A 21468-nucleotide genomic window follows, 5' to 3' on the forward strand; every position below is an offset into this window, starting at 1 on the left:
ATGTAGTGTAAGGACGCTGCGATAGTGGTGGTACACTTCGCTATCTTTCGACATGAGCCACTCGCTCTCGAAGGGAAGCAAACTCGTCGCAGCAGATAGATCGTCTCTCGAAATAGGAACACAGCTCTTGACGATAATAATACATAGGCTTTCGAGCCAAGCTATAGGTGTATCGCTCTTTACAAAATCAAGAAACGACATTGTCACAAAAAAGAACCCATTAAGCATCCTGAGTGCAAACTGACAATAGTAATACCAACACTGACACACAATTAGCGCACAACAGAAAGAGAAGCTTATAACGAAGTCAAAACCCTGTTCACTTACACTCACCACGGACGGACATGTATATAAGTTCGCATAACAACTAACATGATTTTGTGTAAGTTATTTAGCTGCCTGTTAATTTCTTGACAGAATTATTTCCAACTTTTTTTGTGTTAATTTTACTTTCTAAACCCAGCCGTGTAATATTAATACTTGGAATACACGTGAACACACGCACACAAGCACATGACCGAGCATGGACGATGACGCATACAAATGACGTCATCACGTACGACTTATTTGCTTTCCTCGTTTGACGTTTACTGTGAGTATATGTTTTTGAACTTCGCTGTCCATTTTCAGAAATCAGCAACATATTTCCTACTTGAGGTCTGGCGCAGATATAACGAATGAGTGCGAATTATTGGTGTGTATATATATATAATCTTTTAAATTTTTTTGGAAGCAGATCTTATTTATTAGTATGCACATGTGTATGCTTTTCTTTTAAATTGAATGAACAAGGTAACATGAGCACGTCTTGAGAATTTAAAAAAAAAACAGTGTTTAAATGAAAAAGAGTACACAGTGCACAATACATTTGTTTTTGTCTGTTTTTTGTTTGTTGTTGTTGTTTTTTTTTTTTTTTTTTGTTTTTTTTTGGTATTCTCAAAAAGAAATGTGTGCGCGCAAACACACACAAAAGGATGAATTAAAATCACCTCTCATGTACAACATCATCAAGTTTACGTTTAACCATATGCATGTAGTTCGATCTAAAAGAAGAAGTTGTGAAGTTTACACTCTTCGTTAGTCTGCTTCACTGATTGTGTTTTTAATTTTTTTTTTTTCTCCGATTCAGAATTTGTGCGACTTGCCCAAATCGTACTTATTTGTTCGAGATTAACTGCCCACCCCTCTCACTACGATCACGACAGACATGGCAGTTGAGTTAAGGACGGTCGAGAAGGGGGGCGTTGCTCGCAAAAAACGCGCTAAGAGTAAGTATGCATACAAGTTAGTGCTGGCCAGTGACCGCTGGGACCTCATTCGCAGCTGGGAAAAAGTCCGAGAGAAGCTCAAACAAGTGAACCCTTTTCTCCCAGAGAAAGAGTTCTCTATATATTTGGAGGATACCCTGCAGGTGGGTGCCTGGAAATCGTTGAGATGACGAGTACAACCTTGTGTTGTACGAGAACTGCAACGGGGCTATGTTCGATCAGGTATATGGGGTTGTCGGCGATATAGCTTTAGCTGTTGGCATGACCTGAAATTCAAACAGTCAACTTTGGGATTGTCGTGGTGGGAGGGGAAGATTGGATGCGTCCGTGTCTGGGGGACAACTTTTAAATTGTTTGAGAAGGCTCGGGACTCCTTGGCGCTTTTCCACAAAACATAGAAAGCTCTAAGACAGTCTAAGTTTATGGCTCTTAGATATGTCTAATGCTAACTCTGACCTGAATCCTAATTTCTTATACCATCACCAGCCCCATAAATCCTTTATATGGGTTTGAGTTGGATGTTATGGCCTGCAAAACAACCTTAATTTGTCGTCCCTAGCCCTCCCAAACGAAAGTTGTTCCAGTGTTTGTGCGTGAGAGAGAGAGAAAACACAACTGTGACCTTGCTGACGTCTTGTCGTGCCTGCTGCAGGTGACACGAATCCTGAAGTCGCAATGTCACGTGAAAGATGTAGCGCAAGTGCAGTTTTCAGGCGTTGATGTCATCCTCTGTACCGGCTTCTCTACGACAGTCACACGTTGGACTTTGAAGGCGAACGGCCGAAAATGCGAGACTGATTTGTGAGTCCGCACTCTTTCGCCCCGATTTTACAGAGGGGTTTCAGTTCGTGTATTGTTGGCTTGCCGAGACCAAGGAGTATGTTAATGTAGCCGAGACAACACTAGATGCGCCATTTTGGCATTAAGGCACACTTGAGTAGCAAACTTTCCGCCATCGTAATATTATCTGCCTTGGTTTCTAATGATTTAAAAAAACAAAGAATTTTGGCATACGTAGAACCACAACAAAATTCGATAGGTATTTTTATCATAATTATATTCTGGCAAGAGGAAATGACGTCAGAAATTCAAACTCCTTCCTGCTGAAAGTGAGAACCTCTGTGGTGTCGATTATGTGGATCAGCGAACATTCGTGTTACCTACCTTGAATCATTGCGTCAGCTACTCTGTAATATGTATCAGTCGTTTAATTAATTCACTGTATACGTCATCTTTCAAGTAAATAGCCGTATGTCAGTATTCACCTATTTTCTCTCTTCCTTTTTCACTTCTTCTGGCGCCTGTGTCAGCAGACAGCTATTTTTGTGAAACGTGTTAATAAGTTGTATATATTCCAATGTTTACCTGTACATGATAATAAGATGATGCACATGAGAGATGCATTATGAATTATTTATAACCTGCAATTTATAGCACGCATGAAGTGGAGGTTGGGAGAGAGTTGGGAATAACAGTTATACTGCATAAATGTTGAGAACTTTTTTTTTTTTCGAGTAACAGCTTTGAGCCTCGATCTCATTTCAGACTCAAGTTTCCTTATATCATATCCATCTTCTTCTATATTGTAGAAATCAGGGTGAGAGCTCTTTTTTTCAAAAATATATATGTAATCGTGGGCTTATATGTTGATTCGTGAGAATGCGTATGTAATCGTGGGCGCACATACCTGCATGCCTGCTTGACTGGTGTGTGAAACTGTATTAAGTGGATGAACTCACATACGCGCACACACACACACATACGTATCTAGTGTCACATCCTGATTTTGTCGATGTCTTTCCCTGACGCACAAATAGGTTTTTGTGTGCCTGACGCTGGAGAACTTGCTGGTCATTCTGGTGTTGTCTCAGGGCTGCATCAAGGAAGCTAGGAGAGTAGAGCATCTTTACAACGCTCAGTGGTCAGTTTATCTTTCTTTACCTTCTTTACAATGAGGTCACTGTCGCGATTGGGTGTCCCTTTAAGGCAGTAATTTCTTTTCTCAGATTTGCATCACATATCCTCCCCGACACATGGGCGCACATTATCTTTTATCGTTTTATTTCTGTCCTTTCTTCTGCCTCTATCTTTCCAGAGGTGTACAGTTTAAAATTGTCAGAAGTTTCGATTGTACTACCAGAACAACTACATCTACATAAGAGAGTGACACTGTCCGCTCGTGCTAAAACTGAATTGTATATGTATGAATATAATTTGATATAAAGTATTTAATCATTGTTTTAGTACAGTTTGAGTTTAGTGGAAGCCTGATGCATGTCAAAAACTTTTTTTACTTTTTATTAATGCATTACAGTTTTTTTAAAACAAATTTTGTAAAACCCATGCAATGAAATTTAATGAAGTCCATTTAAGAACTATTTTCATCCAGCCTAACCTACATCAAAGAAACCAAACAAATCATAGCTGCAGGCATCGGGCTGCTGAAATACTACAGCTTATCTGGAATAGAGGTATGTATATAATCCTGTTTTAACTTCTTCTATCCTCATCTCATTCTTTCTGATTGAATTGTTGGTTGTTGTTTTTTTTAAAGAGACCTAATTGGCATTAATGGTGCAAGTGGTTTCTACCAGGTGTCAACACTTCGTACTCCCAATGGGGGAAAAACCCCGCAGTGCTTTTGGGGTACTTAAAAAACATCTCACTTGTCAATGCGAAGTGTGCATGGCATTGACAGCAGGGAAAGGGTACGCTGTGGACAAATATCTTATAAGTATCTAAGTAGATATAGAACAGCTTGACGATTAATGATACGTGATTACACAGGTCAGGACTACCTGTAAAGTGAAGCTCGGAGAAACACTCGTGAAAAAAAATATTCATCGCTGAAACATCATAAAAATAAAAATGTATCCACGCCTTCTGAAAAGAGAATTTTCATTTATTCATTAATTCCTGTAATAATTATTTTCAAGAGGTTTTTACAAAATGCTTTTCTTTCAGGTTTGTGTGACGATAGAAAAAACCGGAAATATAAAAACAACTATGGCAAAGAACGAGGTAACATATTTCTACTCATGAAAGAAAGAATCGTATCTTTCATTACTGGTGGTTCTTCTTTCTCCCACTCCAGCACCCCCTTTTTCTCCCTGTCCGTCCGTTCGTGTCTGTGTCTCGCTGTCTCTTCCTGCCTCTCTCTCTTGTATCTGGACGGCCCGGTGGCGCAACGGTTAGCGCCTGTCACTAATACGGTGAAGGTTTGTTGTCCTGGGTTCAGCTCTCGTCTCGAGCGCGCTGTTTTGGTTGTTTTGTGTGTGTGTGGTTTTTTTCTTTCTGGCATCTGTTTACAGGGCTGGCTGCCTTGCTATAACATAGCCTTACTTGCTGGCCCGGCGTAAAACACCATTCCCCCTCCCCTTCTCTTGTATATAGATAACAGGTAGTTGTTCGGGTCTGGGACACTACCGCAACCAGTTTGGGAGATAGCCGTGGGAGGGGAAGAATGATTGTTATGTCTACTCTGGAAAAAACGATAGCTGTTTTGATGAAAGTCAGGATAAAGTCGGTATACTATCACGCAGTATGACATCTACGCGGGGTCAATCAAGTGGCCAAGCTTAAAGATAACATGACTTGCACGCCGGCTGGTTTTTGCTAGGTAACAGGGTAATTTTATGTGTGTATGCATAGAATTTCGTATTAATTGTCTTATCGGGGATCTTGCTAGAGGAGTGATGAGCTATTTCACTGGGGTGGCTCGATAGCTTAGCTGGAAAACGTAACTGACCTGTCAGCGTTTCAAAGAAGAATCTTAGGGTCTCTCGTCTTGGGACTGTTTGGGACAGCGAGCTCGAGGCTGATCAGGCGCACCAGGTACTAATCTGTTCTGGACAGTGCGATGATCACTATAACAGAAACTGTTTTGTTATTGACAATGAAGTAAAGCATGGGTATGTAGTTACTTGGTCCCCTCATATAAAGCGTAGTTTTAGTCTGGATAGTGACGGATTGCTGTAGAGTTTACTAGCACCTCTTTTGCTCTGGATAATGAGATCAAGAGCGCGAGTAGTGATGCTGCTAAAGCCATCTCACTAGGTAAGTACTACCCTGAAATTAAATGACGTTTAGGACCAGGTCTCCAATATTTCTACAATTAATATTTCCGTTCTTATGTGTGTGTGCGTGTGTGTGTGTGTGTGTGACGTCAGTATATTATGCAGGTGCTTGTTGACCCCAGCTGGCGCAGGCTGCTCGTCTTGGGAGAATCGGGCGTCTACGTCATCAACTACATGGTACTTTTATTGTTCTTTGCTCTGTATTTTTTACCCTTAAGAACTTGGTGTGTAATGTACTTTGGTAGCTTGGCTCTAGACATTGACTAATAGCGTACCTTAACCCTGATGCCTGAAAAGGTGCTTCATTCATTTCGTGGGTTGTTGTTGTTGTTGTTGGTGGTGGTGGTGGTGGTGGTGGTGGTGGTGGCAGTGGGGCGGCGGCGTCAAAGAAAACCAATTTTACTATTCACGAGCTTTTCCCAGAGTAGTCTTTTAATCGTAGTCTTTTTATAGGTTTAATAAGGAAATCTTGAAGAGTCAACATTTATTTTCTGAATTTATATTTAAAATGACATCTCTAATTTAGAGAATTAATTTGAGTGTGTGGTTGGGGTGGGTGGATGGATGGTGATTACAAGCAGACGATGAAGCAGGAATTTGTCCTGACTGGATCACAAGACGCTTTCGCACATATCTCTTGGTAGGTTACAGATTGAAAATTGTTTCTCTAATGCAGTGCCTTGTCTTCAATGACCTTTTGGTCTCGTTCATTTGTTTGCATGTTTTTATTGCTGCTTTAGCCTTTTCTGTTATGATTTTGCGGACAATGTAAAAAAACAAAAAAACAAAAAAAAAAACAAAAAAACGCTTCATTAGCTTAGGCGCATGTTGAAACAATTAATATCGCTAAAGTGGTTTTTACTTTGCTCTAGCAGAATGTACTGAAATCGTTTTCAGCTGCTCTGTTTACCAGGACAAGTACATTGTAACTGGCAGCGAAGTGGGGATCATCAGGGTAAGCCATCTCCGCTACCTTTGTTTAGTTTACGAGAAACTAAGAGTAGAAAAGATTTATTCCTCCTCCCCACCCCAAACAAAAAAAGCCTGTTTTCTTTTCTATTTCCTACGGTATTTCCTTTTGGCCTTAGATGTAGTACTTCTTTTTCAAACTCTTAATAAATAATAGTTAATTTGTCAAGGCTTGACTATATTATAATTGCTTTTATGAGTGTGAGATCTACTTAAAGTGAATGTTAAACCTTTCATGTTGCAGAGATGTATTTGTTATTTCTCTCTTTCTGTTTTTTAATAGATATGGGCTTCGTTTTCATTTTCGAAAGTAAAAGAGCTGGAAGGCCACAGAAGAAGTATCACAGGTATGAAAGAAAGACAGTTGTCACACTACTTTCGTCTAGGTTCCACTTCAGTGCATTATCAATCTCTGTATGGGTGAGGTCACAAAGTTGGCAGTCCCAGGAAGGTCATTTGCCATTCCCCTGAGCTGGTTGTTGATGCCAAACCTCTTCGACCACAGGACTTGCAGAATGTAGGATACGGTTGACCTTTCGAGCAGGTCAAGAGTAGCCGAGAAAAGGGAAAGAGAAGCGCTTTTAGATGTCCGGGAAAGCGTAGTGACCCTCCTTTGTCCCACTTCTGGATCTACGCCTTTTTCACACATACTTTGATACATTTTCTTTCCTGGATGTCAGCCTCACATACAAGCCGATTTCTGTTCGTTGGCTATCAAATAACGAAGATCCAAACAGGCTCAGGAAGTGACATTCTTACTCTTGCGCAGATATACGGGCGCACACTCACTCTTGCCATAACACAATCTTGCCGCGCGCACCACACACACACACACACGAACACATGCGTACACAATTCTGTGCGCAGTTTGTGAACGACTGACCGCAAAACAAATGTTAAAGCTGTCATAAAGTTCTGTCTTTGGAAGCTGCCTGCAGGCAGTAACTAACAGACCTTCTCGTTTAGCTGTCTGTTGTCATCCAAGACAACCACTTCTGTTCTCAAGCTCCACAGATGGCATTATTTTCATCTGGCGGATGGATAACTTCAGCAAGGTAAGCAGAACATCGCTATTTGCCGTAATAATTCCACGGCTGGTATCCAGCTGTCGTGAACAATGCAGACCTTTTTCGGAATGTTTATAATGTTTTAATGTCAATTTTTTTTAGAGGGTTGTCATGAAAGAAAGCTTTTTTTCAAATTCAGTAACTTCTCCAGTTATGAGCTTTCAGATTTATTTTTCTTAATTTAGCGAGTTCTTTTTATATTCAGTGATTTAATGTTAGTACTTCTGTAATCGTTAGTTCCATGAAGTTAACAATTAAGCCATGTTTTATGACCTTAACCTGAAACCAAAAACTGGAACTTCTTTAGTTATTTCGTTGTTAATAAGGTCGCCATTTCAAGTTCACTTGTTGCAAATTTACTGATTTAGTCATGGTTGTCTATAAATTTGGTTCAAATTTTTTCGATGTTACCATCAGATAAAAGGTTATAAACTATTCTGGTAAAGGTAAGAAAATTTTGTCCTGTTGAGAATGAATATGGACCGAAGTATTTCATTTGACTGTGGCTCGCCTTCAAAATGACAAAGCGTCATTGTCAAATCTTTAGCTTATTTCGAGGTCTGTTTGTCTTCAAGAGTTTTTCTCTGCCCCAGAGAAAAGAAAGAAAATTCCTGGGACAGTGTTACTTATAAGGAAGGCCATGTGGAATACTTGGTCAATGCATACCTACTTTGCTGGTCCCAAAGGTCAAGCTGCAAATACTGGCACTTGGCCTCTTTCTGTTTCCAGTTCAGACAGGTGCATACAGGAGACACAGTACGCCGCCTGGGCATGATGTGGGATACTGGAATTGTCGCCATGTGGTGCCTTGTCACTGACCGGATCTTCATTTATGAATTCTGTGATGTGGGTGAAGTGAATTATATGGTGTGAGCGAAAGGAACTATCATGTAGTGTGAACGAAATGAATTCTGCTATGTGGGTGAAATGCATTATGTGAGGTGGGTGTAGGAGTAGAATGGTTTAGCTTGTAGATGAAATATAATCCCATTGAGCCTACTATTGCTAGGGATAATGACGATTTTTAATTTTATTGTACGCAATTGTACACCAACACATTTATTATGTTTGTGTTAGTGTTAGTAGCTTCATTACTTTTTATTTGATTTCTTCTCTAAACCACAACTCCAATTTTTCTCTCTTCATACTCTCCTTTGTTTCCTTCTCTCATTTACCACTCCGCTTCCTTTTTCTCTCTCTCTCTCATTCCCATTTATAAATATCACTTTATCCTGTGCCTTGCAGCAGCATCCTGCTCCTGCAGCTGTCCTCTCTCGAAAAGAACATTCATATTTGTGTAAAATTGGATTAAAATGCACATGAGCCTTGCTTGTTCATCCTCTACGTTATATTATTAAAATGGGGTCATAAAACGATGCTGTCCCAAAACATTTTTCAGAAGGGAAAGATGCTATTTCACCTGACATGAAAAAATTACTTTGTATCAGAAAATATACATGTTACACTCTTTCTTCTAAAAGAACCCATGACCCGGCTGGTGTCCTGTTTCACAGTTTTACATACAATTCAGTTCCTTGGAGTCTGAGGTTCTCCACTTGCAGCGCTTGATGGGACATGGAGAGCATCCTAACCGGATCATGGTCACCACTATGGTATGTGTGAACAAGCCAGTTGGTAACATTGACATTCTGATTTATTTATTTACTTTCCTACATCTAGCGCCCAACAAAGCTCCGCCTGTCGAGCTTTCTGTGATGTTTGCAGCTACTACACAGCCACGAATGTTGCATGCCGCTGGTTACTCTCTCATATTTTCGGCTCTTGGCTCTGGTAGTCCGCCTTTGGCTGAGATATTGCGCTTAATAAATTTCGACTTATTATGAATAGAAAATCTGAAGGACAGCAACAGAGGGGATAGGGACCCATTAACGCGACTACAAATAAAAATGAGTAATCTGATACCTGTATGTACAGATTATAATTACGGGTGGATGATTTTGACTTTGTAACGTAGTTTATCGTTTTCTTGTTTCCTACTGGAAATTGAGGAGCATATTTTACTCTATGAAGTATTAGTATCACTAGCTGCTTTGTCTTCGTAGTAGAGTACATGCATGCGTTTGTGTTTGTGGGTGGAAGGGGATTTCTTGAAGGCAATACGGGGATTTGTGGTAGCTTCAAAAGATCCAGCTAATATAGTAACCGTGTGTATGCAGGCCTAGAACGTATTGTAATCACCGGCTTGCCTTTCTGTAAAAAGAATTTCAAGGTGATCTTATAAATGTGATGCTCACTTGAAGGATTTCTGAAAAAAAAGTGTGATGCATTTTATAATCAGGTAGTTAATGTGTTCACCTTTTTCTAAGTCATACAGTTCTGGGAGTATTTCTAATGCGGTAGGCTACAGCAGGACAGTGAAATGCGACTTCTGTCGCTTAGGATGCTGCAGGATTTATTGCTCATCTTTCTCTCATGATCATGTTTCTTAGAGGCATATATGTAATAATTTTTGTGTGCAGGATGGAGGGATGAAGTTCTTAAGTCCAGTAACCGGCTCGCCTTTAGGATTTATGTATCCCGTCATATCCTTAGAGGTAACTCTTCAGTTGCGGGGGTGGGGGGTTTTATTTTCCTCGAATGCTTCGTTATGTAATATGAAGCCTTATTGCTCCTTAATTTGTTTACTTTTTTTCTAACCTTATTACTTTACTTTTTTTAAATTCAAGAAACAACATTTTGTTCCGAAACAAAAGTTAAATCCTAGATACCCTAGCTTATTTTCTTGGTAGACCTAATCGTATCAGTGCACGCATTTTGTTACCGTTTTAAACAACTGTGTGCAGAAAGAGAGCAGATAATTTTGTTGATCTTTCAGAAAATCGACGTGTTTGTTTACAGCGCGTTTCGAAGGAACATATACATGCTTCTTAAAAGTGGGTCCAGTAAGTAAACTGCAAAAAAAGTGAAGTTGTTGCTGATTACACGTGCATGTTGGATGCGCTCCCTTCCATTCGTTACTATCCTTAGCAGAAGACAGAATCTTCGTGCAACAGTATAGAAGGTTCAGTTACTCGTTTACTCATTCTACAGTTAATGACGACCTATCAGAGAGTTTGAGATTCGCGACAGATAGCAAAAGTTGTGTACTGCAACGGCAAAGGCGCCCCTCTAGGCATACTCGTTGTGAGAAAGCGATGAAGATTTAAGCGACGGGACAGTAACACCACTCAGGACTGATGTCTTCAAAAACCAACTTGTTCTTGTTTTTCTTTAAATCTCAAATCGCGAGTCTCAGATGTTATCAGTAAGAGTAGTGCATGTGACCATTAAGTCATCAGTGGTGCATTTCGCTTTGGCTTTCAGTCCTGGAGGTCGGCTGCACGACTTCGCCTTTCCAAGCAGTTGAAGTACACGAATCTGTCAACGTCGACGAAACAGTCTACTGCCTTATCAGCATCTTTTTGGTGCGTGCATGAGTCTTTGCAGCTTTCACATCTAGTCAGTGTTCTGTTCACCAGGACACACACGCATACAAAGACATTTCGTTTTCAAGACCGACTTGTATAGATGGACTGCTGTCTGTCTGCCGAGACCAAAGCCCAGCCTCTTTGAAAAGTTATCCGCTGTTAGTCACGGCGAGCCTAAACAATGAATGTGACTAAACCAGAAGTTTTGTATACACCAACCTCGTTTTAGTATTTAACTGCAAAAACTCGTCTGCAGGCAGTCCAAAAATACAAGTTTGTGGTTGTCAACAAACCTTTTTGCTTGCAAGCCCTTTTTCGCTTTAGAAGAGTGTTGCATTCTTTCTATGGGTAGACCATTCCCACATCTGTTTCGCTTGGACAGTCGCTAGCTTTAAAATGTCTTTTATTGTCCTATCAAATGGGCAATCTGTTTGGCTTTAACCAGGTGATCCAGACGGGAGGTGCCGAAATCAAGGATGAATTGATCCTTCTTGGACTGTGCAACGGCCAGGTAGAGTGTAATATGCGGCAAAACAGCGAAACTCTTTTTCCTTCCATATCTGCCATCTACCCATCTATGCATCATGTGATTATAGTCAATTGACTGGTCCGCCTATTTGTCTTTCCTCTGCAAATTTATAATACTATTTATCCTTACTGTTTGCACCCTGATTCCCCTTGTCTTTTATTGTTTGCCTGCATAGTTGTTTATCCTTCTGTCTTTCATGTTCTGCCCAAGTCGCCTACTTGCAGCATGCTTGTTCGTGGGCGTGATGATGCGCTATATCAATCACACGTTTTTTGTTTTTATTGTTATTATCTCCTCCCGTTCCTCCTATTCCTAATGCAAAGCTTGAACCAGAGTTCACTCAAAAACATCGACTTTGACAAAACAAATGTAGAAAACGTTTCTTAAACCAAAACTTGTTTGGAAAATATACCTGTTGCGGCTGTCCTTCGCGTTGACAGAATTTAAGGTGATGGCCCACAGATGATGATGATGTTGTTGTTGTTGTTGTTGTTGTTGTTGTTGTTGTTGTTGTTGTTGTTGTTGTTGTTGTTGTTGTTGTTGTTGTTTGGCTGCAGATATCGGTTTTGGAGTCTGAGTCCTTCACTTTGCCCGCTCCTGTACAAGCTCACCTGGGCTGTGTCTACTGTCTGGAGTCAGTGGCTGAGGTATCTTTGGAAGAACAGGTGCAGTATACTACTTGCCGATATATTCTATCAGCGGGCTCTGATAACACCGTCAAACTCTGGTACCTCAGGTGTTATTTCACCGAACACGGACCGGAATTAGCATTCCACATCCTGGCAAAGGTGAGAAATTCTGCACGTCATAGTACAGGTGGGAAGGCTTGCCCACCATGACACACTTTATCGCGTACTTTTTAAAAACTATTTAGCCACGTTCACTGCGGCACACTCAGTGTACAGGTCAAGGATGTTAGCATAGTTTCTACAGTCCCAAACAGGTGTCTAGATTTTGTATTGGTCAGTCTCACCAAGGGTAACCATGCAGCCTGTTGTCATCGCCAACATGAATCCAAAACTTGTCTATATTCAGGGTGGTTAATCAAAGAATGTTCTTATAATGACGATCCTTAAAACCACGATCTGTAGGCCAGACGATCTCTGTTTTGTTTTTACTGCGAAATGTGACTAACCTTTTCTCTGCGAGCGGCTTCTCCCTTTCTCCCATTGCATGTTGTAACAGACAGCAATAAAAATATGTTTGTGTTGCCATCTGCCATGATTTGTTTTTAAATTACGTTCTAAAAGTTATTTCCGAGAGAGCCGGTGCAGTAATGAATAGGGCTCAGTCCATGCTTTCTGCATTGAAGGTGGCATGCTGTGAGGTTTAAATGGTTCTCGCATTTTAGTTCGTGGCCTGTCTGAAATCCCTTAGCTTAGTGTTTCCCCACTTGTGCGCAGATTCGATGCGAAATGACTCCAAAACGACTGTCGGGGACTTCTGAACGCATCTTTGCTGTGTACGATGATCAAAGGTTGGCACTGTTTTGTGTCGCTGTGCAGCCTTTTATTCTTTTTCTGTCTTTGTCATGTCTCTTGATCTACTAGCTTATCACTTTTACTCAACACAGCAACCGCACGTACACGCACACACTGGCTAAATTGCAAGCGCAGAAGTGTAATAGTGTTCACGCCCTTAAAATTGTATTTAAAGATAATAAATAGATATGAAAAATACACTGTCAAGAATCCAAAGTGAACATCTTTCTCAGAAATAAAGGTTTCTTGTATGCAGGACAATGGCCATGTTCGATATCTGTCACCTGTTTAATGACAGCCCTCACCACTAAGAAAGTTTCCCATCTGAAGCACACCTCTGATTATGACCACACCGATCAGGTGAGACTCGGTCAAGTGAAACAGGGTCCGGGCTGGGAAAAACATTGTTATTACGAAAATAAGAGCTTTTCCTTGAGTTCCACATTTTCGCCTTGGGGAAACGACTTAGTCTCGCGTCGTAACTATGGCCGCTGGAGAGTAGAGCAGTTACACAAGAAAGGTCTTGTTCTTCTCGGTGACGAAAATGTAGATCAGTGCCAGTGTCTGATTCTTTTGGCGACAACAATTATTATAAGGATTATTGATGATGAGGAGGATGGGGATATGGATGATGGATGGATAATGATGATGATGACGACGACGACGTTTAGTGAAGAAAACATTGTATGCTTACTCTGTTCCCTTCACCCCAAGCATGCACGCACGCACGCACCTACGCACCGAATGACAAATTAAGAAATATTTTACAATGTGGATGTGCTTTGTTCATAGATAACAGCTCTAGACAAGTGTCCGCTGGTTGGAATTTTCGCAACCTCCAGTCTAGACGGAACTGTGAAGGTGGGTTGACTTTGCAAAAACACATTGTCTTCCATATCATTTGTGGCTAAAAAAAATCAGATGAGTAAGTTGAAGAATGGATTCTTTTTATTTTATTAAGCACTGTAGCTCGTATATGTTTAGTACCTGAAATAAAATCAGCTGTCTTTATGTTGTCTCCAGTGACATTATTTAAATAATAATGCAATTTGAATATTTCTTTTAATATAATTATATAAATTGTGAAGTAGTTCTGACACAAATCTTAACGACTGTTTTCTGACGGTTGAACAGTAATGTGCGTTGGTGGAAGCAGGCCTTTGGAAATGCGGTTTTCGAATGTATATATATGGCCCCGTTTTTGTGAGGGCGACTTAAAATTTATACTATTACTTCTGTTTCGTATCCGATCATTTAAATGTTTGAAAGATGTTGGGAATTGTCCGCCATTTTAAATTCTCAAATCAGCCTTGCCGCGTGTTACATGCGACATCTTTCTTTGACTGTTCGTGAAAAAATTGAAGATGCCGTTTCTGGATGTTGGTTCTGTTCCCAAGCTCCTAATTGACAAAGAGAACAAAATCCCAAACTCTGATGATGGGAATGGCTCCAAGAGACTAACCGAGTGGACGTACAATTTGACAGCGCATTGAATAATGAAGTTACTAAACAAACAGAAAGAAAACGATATGAGTTATAAATGTATTTGTGTTCCATTTCTTGTGTTAGAATGTACCTTAAAGTATCATGTATTAGTAAGAAGTAATTAAAATTAGGCTTTTTAAGTCTGTTGGATGAAGTGTATTAAGATACTAAAAAATTTTAACTTGGACCACAAATTTTGTCAAAATGCACATTGTACTTGGAGCCTTCAACCCCTTCCCATGAATATAAAATATGAATTCTAAGCATGAAGTGTTATATTACAAAGATGCTGTCGTTATTGGACAAGTATAATGTTTCAGATTTGGGGCAACGACTTCCAGCTGGTAAGGGAGCTGGTTTACTTTGTACCTCTCCTAAGCCTATGTTTTGTCAGTAATAGGGGAGACCTGCTGGTTGGGAAAGAGAACGTCATCATGTAAGTAAAATGTTGGATTCATTTATTTGCGTAATATTTAATGGATTTCTTTGAGTTTTCAAAAAAAGTATTAAAGATAATGGTAGCGATGGCGTCTTTTCATATGCAGTTTCTAAGTGTTCACAGTGGACAATAAATCCTAAATCACAAAATTTTGTTTTTTGTTTTTGTTTGTTTGTTTTTAACTTTCAAGACACCGGTATGCGCAATAATTGTGCAAGCTTAACTGCATTCGTAAAGTCACTAAATCATTCTACTATATATTTAATACGCAGTGTTATCTGCGGATCATGTATGGCTTAAGCTCAGAATATTTTTTTTTCAGACTCTGTCAGGTCGAAAAATATCTTCCAAGGCATAGATTGGAGGATTTGATTACAAGAAATTTCGAAGTAATACATTTTTTCCTTATTCACAGAAGCGTGTGTGCATGTGTTAAATTATACAAAAGAACACTTTAGGTTTTGTAGAGGTATTGACTGTGTGTCATAGTAAAGCTCATCTCTATGCGCTATATAGTAACGTAGACTGTGCGCGGTATGTGTCCCTGCACATGGCAGAGGCTGATGTAGGTATCGGAATGTCGTTACAACACAGCACCACTACGAGGACACCGTTAGGACACATCGAACAGAGACTGTGATTCTTGAATCCGGGCCGTTTGCACGAAAACTGTTCCAACAAAAACGACACTACTGAACTTTCTCCTCTTGTTGGCGATGCATGTCGAACCATGTTTTCAGCTGTCTGTCGCGCCTCTACATGGACATGTTTGTGGTTGTTTGTTTTTTTAAACCTTTTGTTAGGTCTTTGGGTGGGCTAAGTGAGGTGTAAGGGGCAGCATATTTCTCGGGGCTAGTTTTTTTGTTGACTGTTGTGCCTATCTTCTCTCTCGCTGCGTTTTGTTCTCCGATGCTCTATGGAGTCAGGTACTCATCCCCTACAGCTGTGTCAACTAGGGAAAGTTCCTTGTGCTCATAGAGTATCGAACTGTCGTGCCTTCGGGTTAGGGCGCCAGTGCTTTAACCTCTCGGTTATCGGCTTCTCAGGAGGATTAGCTTGCCGGCTTGGATAATCTTGTTCTGCTGTTCTGTGTTCTCTTAGGATGAACACAAGGAGCCGCCACTAAAGTTTAAAGAAGGAGTTTCATCGTGGTATGTATCCCTGCACTCCGTGTAAGCTGACATTTCACTAACTTTTTTACAGTCCTCAGTTCAAAAACCTTTTTTTTTTTAATCACGCTCTATCTTTGCTGGTTTTTGTTCCTTTATCATTTTTTTCATTCTAAACAGCATGAAAATTTCATTTATCCTATCCTCATGTGGCTACAGTTCGACCCATAGACTATGTGGTTATCGGTCGATTGAACCGTTTGCTGATTCGGCGAGTTATTCGACCATTACTAGACGTCAGCTGTAGTACATCCGTCATTTATTCAACTACGAAAATAAATAAACTTTGACATAGTCCTCTTTATCGTGTTTTACTCTTTAGAAATTAACAAGTGATATCTGTGTGAAGCTTTAGTTATTTATTAATTTTTTTTAAATGTAATGTTCTTGTCATTATTGGCTAATAAGCACACAGCTCTCTCATTGGTCGTTCCGTGCACAACTTGCTTGAATTGGTAAATGGTCCAATTAACAAGACCCCCGGCCGGGTCGAAACGCTTTGTAAACGTGAGATTATCGGTCGTCCGACTATCCTTGTCCCAGCCAATTGCTGGCGCTGTAGGAATCGTCCCGCAACCACTCACATGGGCTCGTTCTCTCTTTCTCTCCTTTCACAGGATCAATCCAGCCGTCATGCCAAAAAGCGCCATTCCGCACTGCTTGCGAAACCAGAGTCGGGCTGCCAAAAGTGCCAGTGACATCGGAGAGATGGTGCATGAGCTGGGACACGCCGCGAGGCAAGCGGGAGTTCCTGAACATGCCGGTAACCGTGTTCCGCAGCCAGCGCCCCGTGTCCAGCACCGCGCACAAACAGCGGCGCAACATCAGCGTGGTGCTGCCCACTAGGCCATCTGAGGACGCCTTTCACGAGACAAAGATGGCGAAGGCAGTGCACGAATCCATGTCGTACACTATCTTTCACGCGCGAAAGTTTACTATGCCTAAAGTCGTGGTCAAAGCCCATCCTGCCGACAGCCTAGAAGGACTGATAAACAGCCGGAAGCAATCAGGGCGATCATTGGCGTCGCAGAGGGAAGAGAGCCAACTCTGGTTGAGTTTGGAGACGAACCCTAACGAAAAAAGGAGCCATGCTAAGGGTCTTACCAATATTATGAAGGACATCAAGCGTTTCATAAAAGAAGAGAAGAAGGACAGAAAAGTGAGAAAATCTATAGAGGCAAAGATCGAAACAGCAAGGGTGGCCGCGAAAAACCTTTGGGACAGGAAAACACGTCGTAGTACAGAAATGTCATTGGACAAACACAAGCACAAGGACTCGAAAGCACTCGAACAACAACCTTGGAAACTTCACGAAGGTGATGATACTAATATTGACACAGTACAAGAGGTATGTGTTTCCTACTCTGTGTGTGTGAGAGAGAGAGAGAGGGAGAGAGCGTGTGTAAAAGGGAGTGATGGAGGTGTGCATGGATAGACGTTTGGAAAGGTGTGGGGAAGTATGAAGTTTATTCGTTCTATTCAGTAATGGGTCAACATCTCTAATGGCCTTAATTCATTCAAATCTTGGACTTCGAGCTACACAGCTTTTCTGCAATGCCATGAGCAGACCCTTTTGACCAGAAATTGTAATAGAGGTAAGATTATCCCAGGGTTAGTTATGGATCAGAAACAGACGTAGACCTACAAGATCTTTTTTATCGAGAGGTTCCCCACTCACATCTAGTCCCACTAATGATCTACAGCTCTGACTACAAAGGGGTTGCTAGGGCTTTAAGGTACTGAGCAAAAGTAAAATAAACCTTTGATGCGCTGCTGCTTCGTAACTTCCGTTACAAAGCAGATACACCGCCTGTACGCATGTTTCTTCACCTTTCATTGCGGTGTCGTGCAGGCCAACCCACAGGCTGTTATGCTGGACTCTAAAAACCTCGTACCAACCCACTACAACATTCTCCGCGATGACAAGAACCCATTGCAGCTGCTGAAAGTCTTTATGGAAAGGGGAAAGCAAAGTCATTTGGAGGAATCCAGCGACTCCTCCAGTTCCTCCGACGAGGCCGAAATAGTGAGGGAGCCAGAGGATGAAAGTGGATTATTCGTTTCTACGTCTTCGTTACCGACCAGTGAGAAACAAATTAGAGTAAAATAATAGTAACACCAGCTGTGCATGTGTGTATTGCCCTTAATCATTTGGACATTTAAAATTTTATGAACGCTTTCTGTTAGTAGTAACCTTCTGTCCACATTAAGTAGTTTTAGAGACAACAAAATGTAATTCTGAAAAGTTCATACAAACCGTACATAAATGGACTACTGGCAGACGAATCTTCCACGTTAACTTCTGGAACAATACTTGAGCGAAGGAGTCAACACGAAGACAATTCGAGAAAATCCCAAGCTTGATAGTCTGTTGGAAGTCGTCAACGTTTTGCTGAAAAATAGATAAGCAATTAAGCAATAGCGAATGGTAAATATATTGCAGAGGTCAAGAATGTTTGGTGCGATGCAATCCCGCAATAACTTTACTGTGGTTGCGGATGTTTGTCAGAAATTTGACAGTTTATCACTCCGCGTGATTAGCAGACTGCCAGCAGTACAAGTTATGCACAGTCTTTGGTTTTACTGATCTTAAGCGCTTTGTATTTTATTATTTTTAAGGGCTGTTTAAAAGCTATTTCACTATTGTCACATCTTTCTGCTTTTTCCTTCGGTGTGTAGGAAAGAGGGCCGCACGCAGTGGATTTACTTTCCGAGGTCTCCAGACGTTAAGAGAATTCCTGAAACAGCATGGCGTCGTTGTCTCCTTGAAAATAGCCAACATCTTCCGCGAGCTTCTTTTCAGTAGACGGCCAATAGACAGGTCAGAGCAGATAAAGTTCGTTTCGAGCATCTGCGTATCACTGTGGCGTCGCCACCTACCTGGGTTCCGGCAAAATGTCGCAAAAATCCCTCAAGCCAGGTCTTAAAGGGCAACACGAGTGCAACATTTATGATCAGATTACGTTAATTTTTAAAATAATAAGATCTCTCGTTTTACAGAAATTCAGAGATTTGCCTGTTTAAGTGACTGGAAAAAATAGCTTTTGATATGTTTTAAGCAAATTTTGAATATGGTGTGGGGACGAAGTTCGCAGGGCACGTTTGAACACAGGAGAGATCTGTATATACATGCAATGTTACTCCACTTGCTTTTATAGCTAGTATCTTTAGGAAATGACAATGAATACAAACTAACTTCATCTGGGCGTCGAAGAAAACATTCAGCAACAGCACATCGTGTCCCATTCTATTTTCTTTTACCGAGGATGGCATCTTTCCTCTTCGAATTCAGTTCATGCAGATGACGCTATTTTTAGAAATACTTTCCTTTTTTCACTTTTTGTTTTAGTGACAATTCCAGGTGTGAGTAAGAGAAATACATTAATATAATATTTCTCGTGCCTTTTCGTCATAGAATACCACAGGAATATGTTTTATGATACATTATGCGGTATTTCCAGAGATTTTTTCACTGAGTGCTCGTGTTGACCTTTAAGCTGGATATCATACTGAATCCTGTTTCAATAGGATCAGCGATCAATGTCGATCCTATAGTTTCTTGATTGACTAGAAAGGAATAGGCGCCTGAAACTCTGGTTCGATTATGATCTTAAGCTATGTTCAGGTTAATAAACAAAAATGGTATATAGGCTACGACAATGTATGTAGTTTATGGTCGTCGATCATTACAGCATTGTGTTCAAAGAGGTGAAGGAAGTTAAAATAGGGTAGGAGCTAACAGTAGCGACAACCTTTCCACGACTTTCAGTTAATTGTTTAAATATCTCAAGACTTGCTCAACTACTCGTTCGCGTACATTTGGGACCGCTTGCATGTTGACTGTGCAAGTAGAACCGCCCAACAAAACGCTGGCTTTGTAAAAATGAAAACCCAAACCTTGATCTCCAAAGAACTGAGTTGAGAAATGGACAGATCGCCATTCTTAATCAAGACATGGCTTAACGGCGGGAACAGCAAGTCTGTAGGTAATCAGATACCTTACACTGTAATCTAATCACGTTTCTGGTTCTGTTTCACATATTTGTTTATCTATATTGACACGAAAGCTCAGACAATTAACTAGCGGACGATAGGTTTTCACATCACGTGGCGGAACCATTTCCATGTGAACCTAGTTGGTGAACCTCTGTAGTTGAACCGGGTTTAGGAGTGTACATCATTGTACTTAGAATGGGATCGACGCTAATTGCCGATCCTTCTGAACCAGGTTCACACTTGTAAGGATCTGTTAGTTAAGAGACAACTGAGATGAAAAGGCAATGGAAATTACAAGGTGGGCTTAATACTAACATCGTAAATCGTTTGCGCTAAAAATTTGGGGTTGACAAACAACTGTTTACGTGTCTAAAATACAACTTTGTGTAGTTTTGAAACCATCAGCCCAAATTAACTTCAATGTCTTTACCTTTAGGGATCGTCGAATAAGTGGGTTTCTTTGGTATCCTAGACTTAGAGATGGTGTAAAATTTTAGAACCAAAGCTAAACAGGGGTGTAAACGGTCAGCATGACGAGTTGTCAGTTTTTTCTGATATGACAAAGGATAGGTTACAAACAATAACATTGAATTTCAATGTATATACTGTTGCACTGTTTTTCCTTTTCTGTCGGAACAATTTCCACGTTTCGGCAAAAATCGTTTCATTCAGTTTATTTTTAGTTTGTCGAGCTTTTATTAGCGATTTTCTTTGATTTAAGAAATGTTTGCAGCTTTGGCACTGTCTGAGTTTTTCTCTTTTTGAGTTCACATGCAATATTCTTCTTTCAGTCTGCATTTATTATTTGTTATCTGTGTCTTACAGCTCTGTTTTTAGAAGCGGATCCTTCAAAAAGACTACCTCGGAGAAACAACCTCTAAGTAATATATGGAAACCTTTCTTTGCCTGTCGGTCAATTAGCCTTTTGTTGTCCCCCCTCCCCCCACACACACACACCTTTTTTTCCTTTTGCTTCCTTTCCTCTTTCCTCCCTCTTATTCTTCGTCTTATTGTTTTTCCATTTTCCATTGTTTTCATTGATTTGAAGTAAAGAAATAAATCCTAACAAAAACTCCGTTCCCCTTAATCCCAACTGAGACCATGATTTGACTATCGGAAGACAAAACCAGATTTCTCTGGCTGTCTAAAAATTTCCTCCTAAAACTAGTGTATTTTGTATTTAAGGTGGCGACAGTGAGATAGACGAATCCCCGTTATGTCGATGAAGATGGGTTTGAATAGATACAACGCAAGATGAAAGCTGTGGAACTGCCCAACTCTGTGTTCAAGAAAGAGGTTCATCTACCTCCAAGTCCGCCTCCAACCGTCGAGGACTGCTTGAATGAAAAAGCGGTAAGTTGTGTAGGCCTGATACGCAAGACGGTCATCCAATTCTCTCGTGTGCCTGCTTGCATGAGTGGAGACGTGCATGAGAGAGAAGGGAATAAGCGTTTGTCTAAGTCGTCATAGCAATGATTTGGTTCTGGTTTAGGCTGCTATAGTCGATGCACTGGAGGAAGCCGAGACACCGAGACCACAAGCAGAACAGACGGTAAGAACC

The 21468-nt window shown here is 40.7% G+C and overlaps 2 protein-coding genes across 2 annotated transcripts; both read left to right on the forward strand.

Annotated features, from left to right (window-relative positions):
* Positions 1-583: 583 nt before the first annotated feature.
* On the forward strand, positions 584-14696 carry LOC112572829 (WD repeat-containing protein 87-like). The gene is made up of 23 exons (XM_025252734.1): positions 584-694; positions 1130-1411; positions 1921-2069; positions 2814-2865; positions 3086-3189; positions 3658-3739; positions 4233-4289; positions 5438-5521; positions 5926-5984; positions 6242-6299; positions 6597-6660; positions 7280-7368; positions 8110-8226; positions 8895-8993; positions 9861-9935; positions 10217-10283; positions 10705-10805; positions 11254-11319; positions 11895-12125; positions 12741-12814; positions 13075-13178; positions 13611-13679; positions 14624-14696. The coding sequence occupies exons 2-21, from the start codon at positions 1208-1210 to the stop codon at positions 13127-13129; spliced, it is 1887 nt and encodes a 628-aa protein (XP_025108519.1). The 5' UTR covers positions 584-694; positions 1130-1207; the 3' UTR covers positions 13130-13178; positions 13611-13679; positions 14624-14696.
* A 2069-nt stretch (positions 14697-16765) lies between these two features.
* Positions 16766-21459, forward strand: LOC112572837. The gene is made up of 6 exons (XM_025252746.1): positions 16766-17259; positions 17764-17995; positions 18591-18732; positions 20733-20788; positions 21093-21260; positions 21400-21459. Exons 1-5 carry the CDS (start codon positions 16789-16791, stop codon positions 21131-21133), a joined length of 942 nt encoding a protein of 313 aa, XP_025108531.1. The 5' UTR covers positions 16766-16788; the 3' UTR covers positions 21134-21260; positions 21400-21459.
* The last annotated feature ends 9 nt before the right edge of the window (positions 21460-21468 follow it).

The sequence above is a fragment of the Pomacea canaliculata genome, linkage group LG1 (genome assembly GCF_003073045.1).
Source record: "Pomacea canaliculata isolate SZHN2017 linkage group LG1, ASM307304v1, whole genome shotgun sequence".
NCBI lineage: Eukaryota > Metazoa > Mollusca > Gastropoda > Architaenioglossa > Ampullariidae > Pomacea > Pomacea canaliculata.

Excerpts from the sequence above, each read along its gene's own strand:
- LOC112572829 (XM_025252734.1), top strand. The coding sequence starts at position 1,208 with ATGGCAGTTGAGTTAAGGACGGTCGAGAAGGGGGGCGTTGCTCGCAAA. Across the intron at positions 8,227-8,894 it reads TCATTTATGAATTCTGTGAT|TTTTACATACAATTCAGTTC; the intron begins GTGGGTGAAGTG and ends CCTGTTTCACAG. Across the intron at positions 8,994-9,860 it reads GGATCATGGTCACCACTATG|GATGGAGGGATGAAGTTCTT; the intron begins GTATGTGTGAAC and ends TTTTGTGTGCAG.
- LOC112572837 (XM_025252746.1), top strand. The coding sequence starts at position 16,789 with ATGGCGAAGGCAGTGCACGAATCCATGTCGTACACTATCTTTCACGCG. Across the intron at positions 18,733-20,732 it reads AGTAGACGGCCAATAGACAG|CTCTGTTTTTAGAAGCGGAT; the intron begins GTCAGAGCAGAT and ends TGTGTCTTACAG. Across the intron at positions 20,789-21,092 it reads CTCGGAGAAACAACCTCTAA|GTGGCGACAGTGAGATAGAC; the intron begins GTAATATATGGA and ends TTTGTATTTAAG.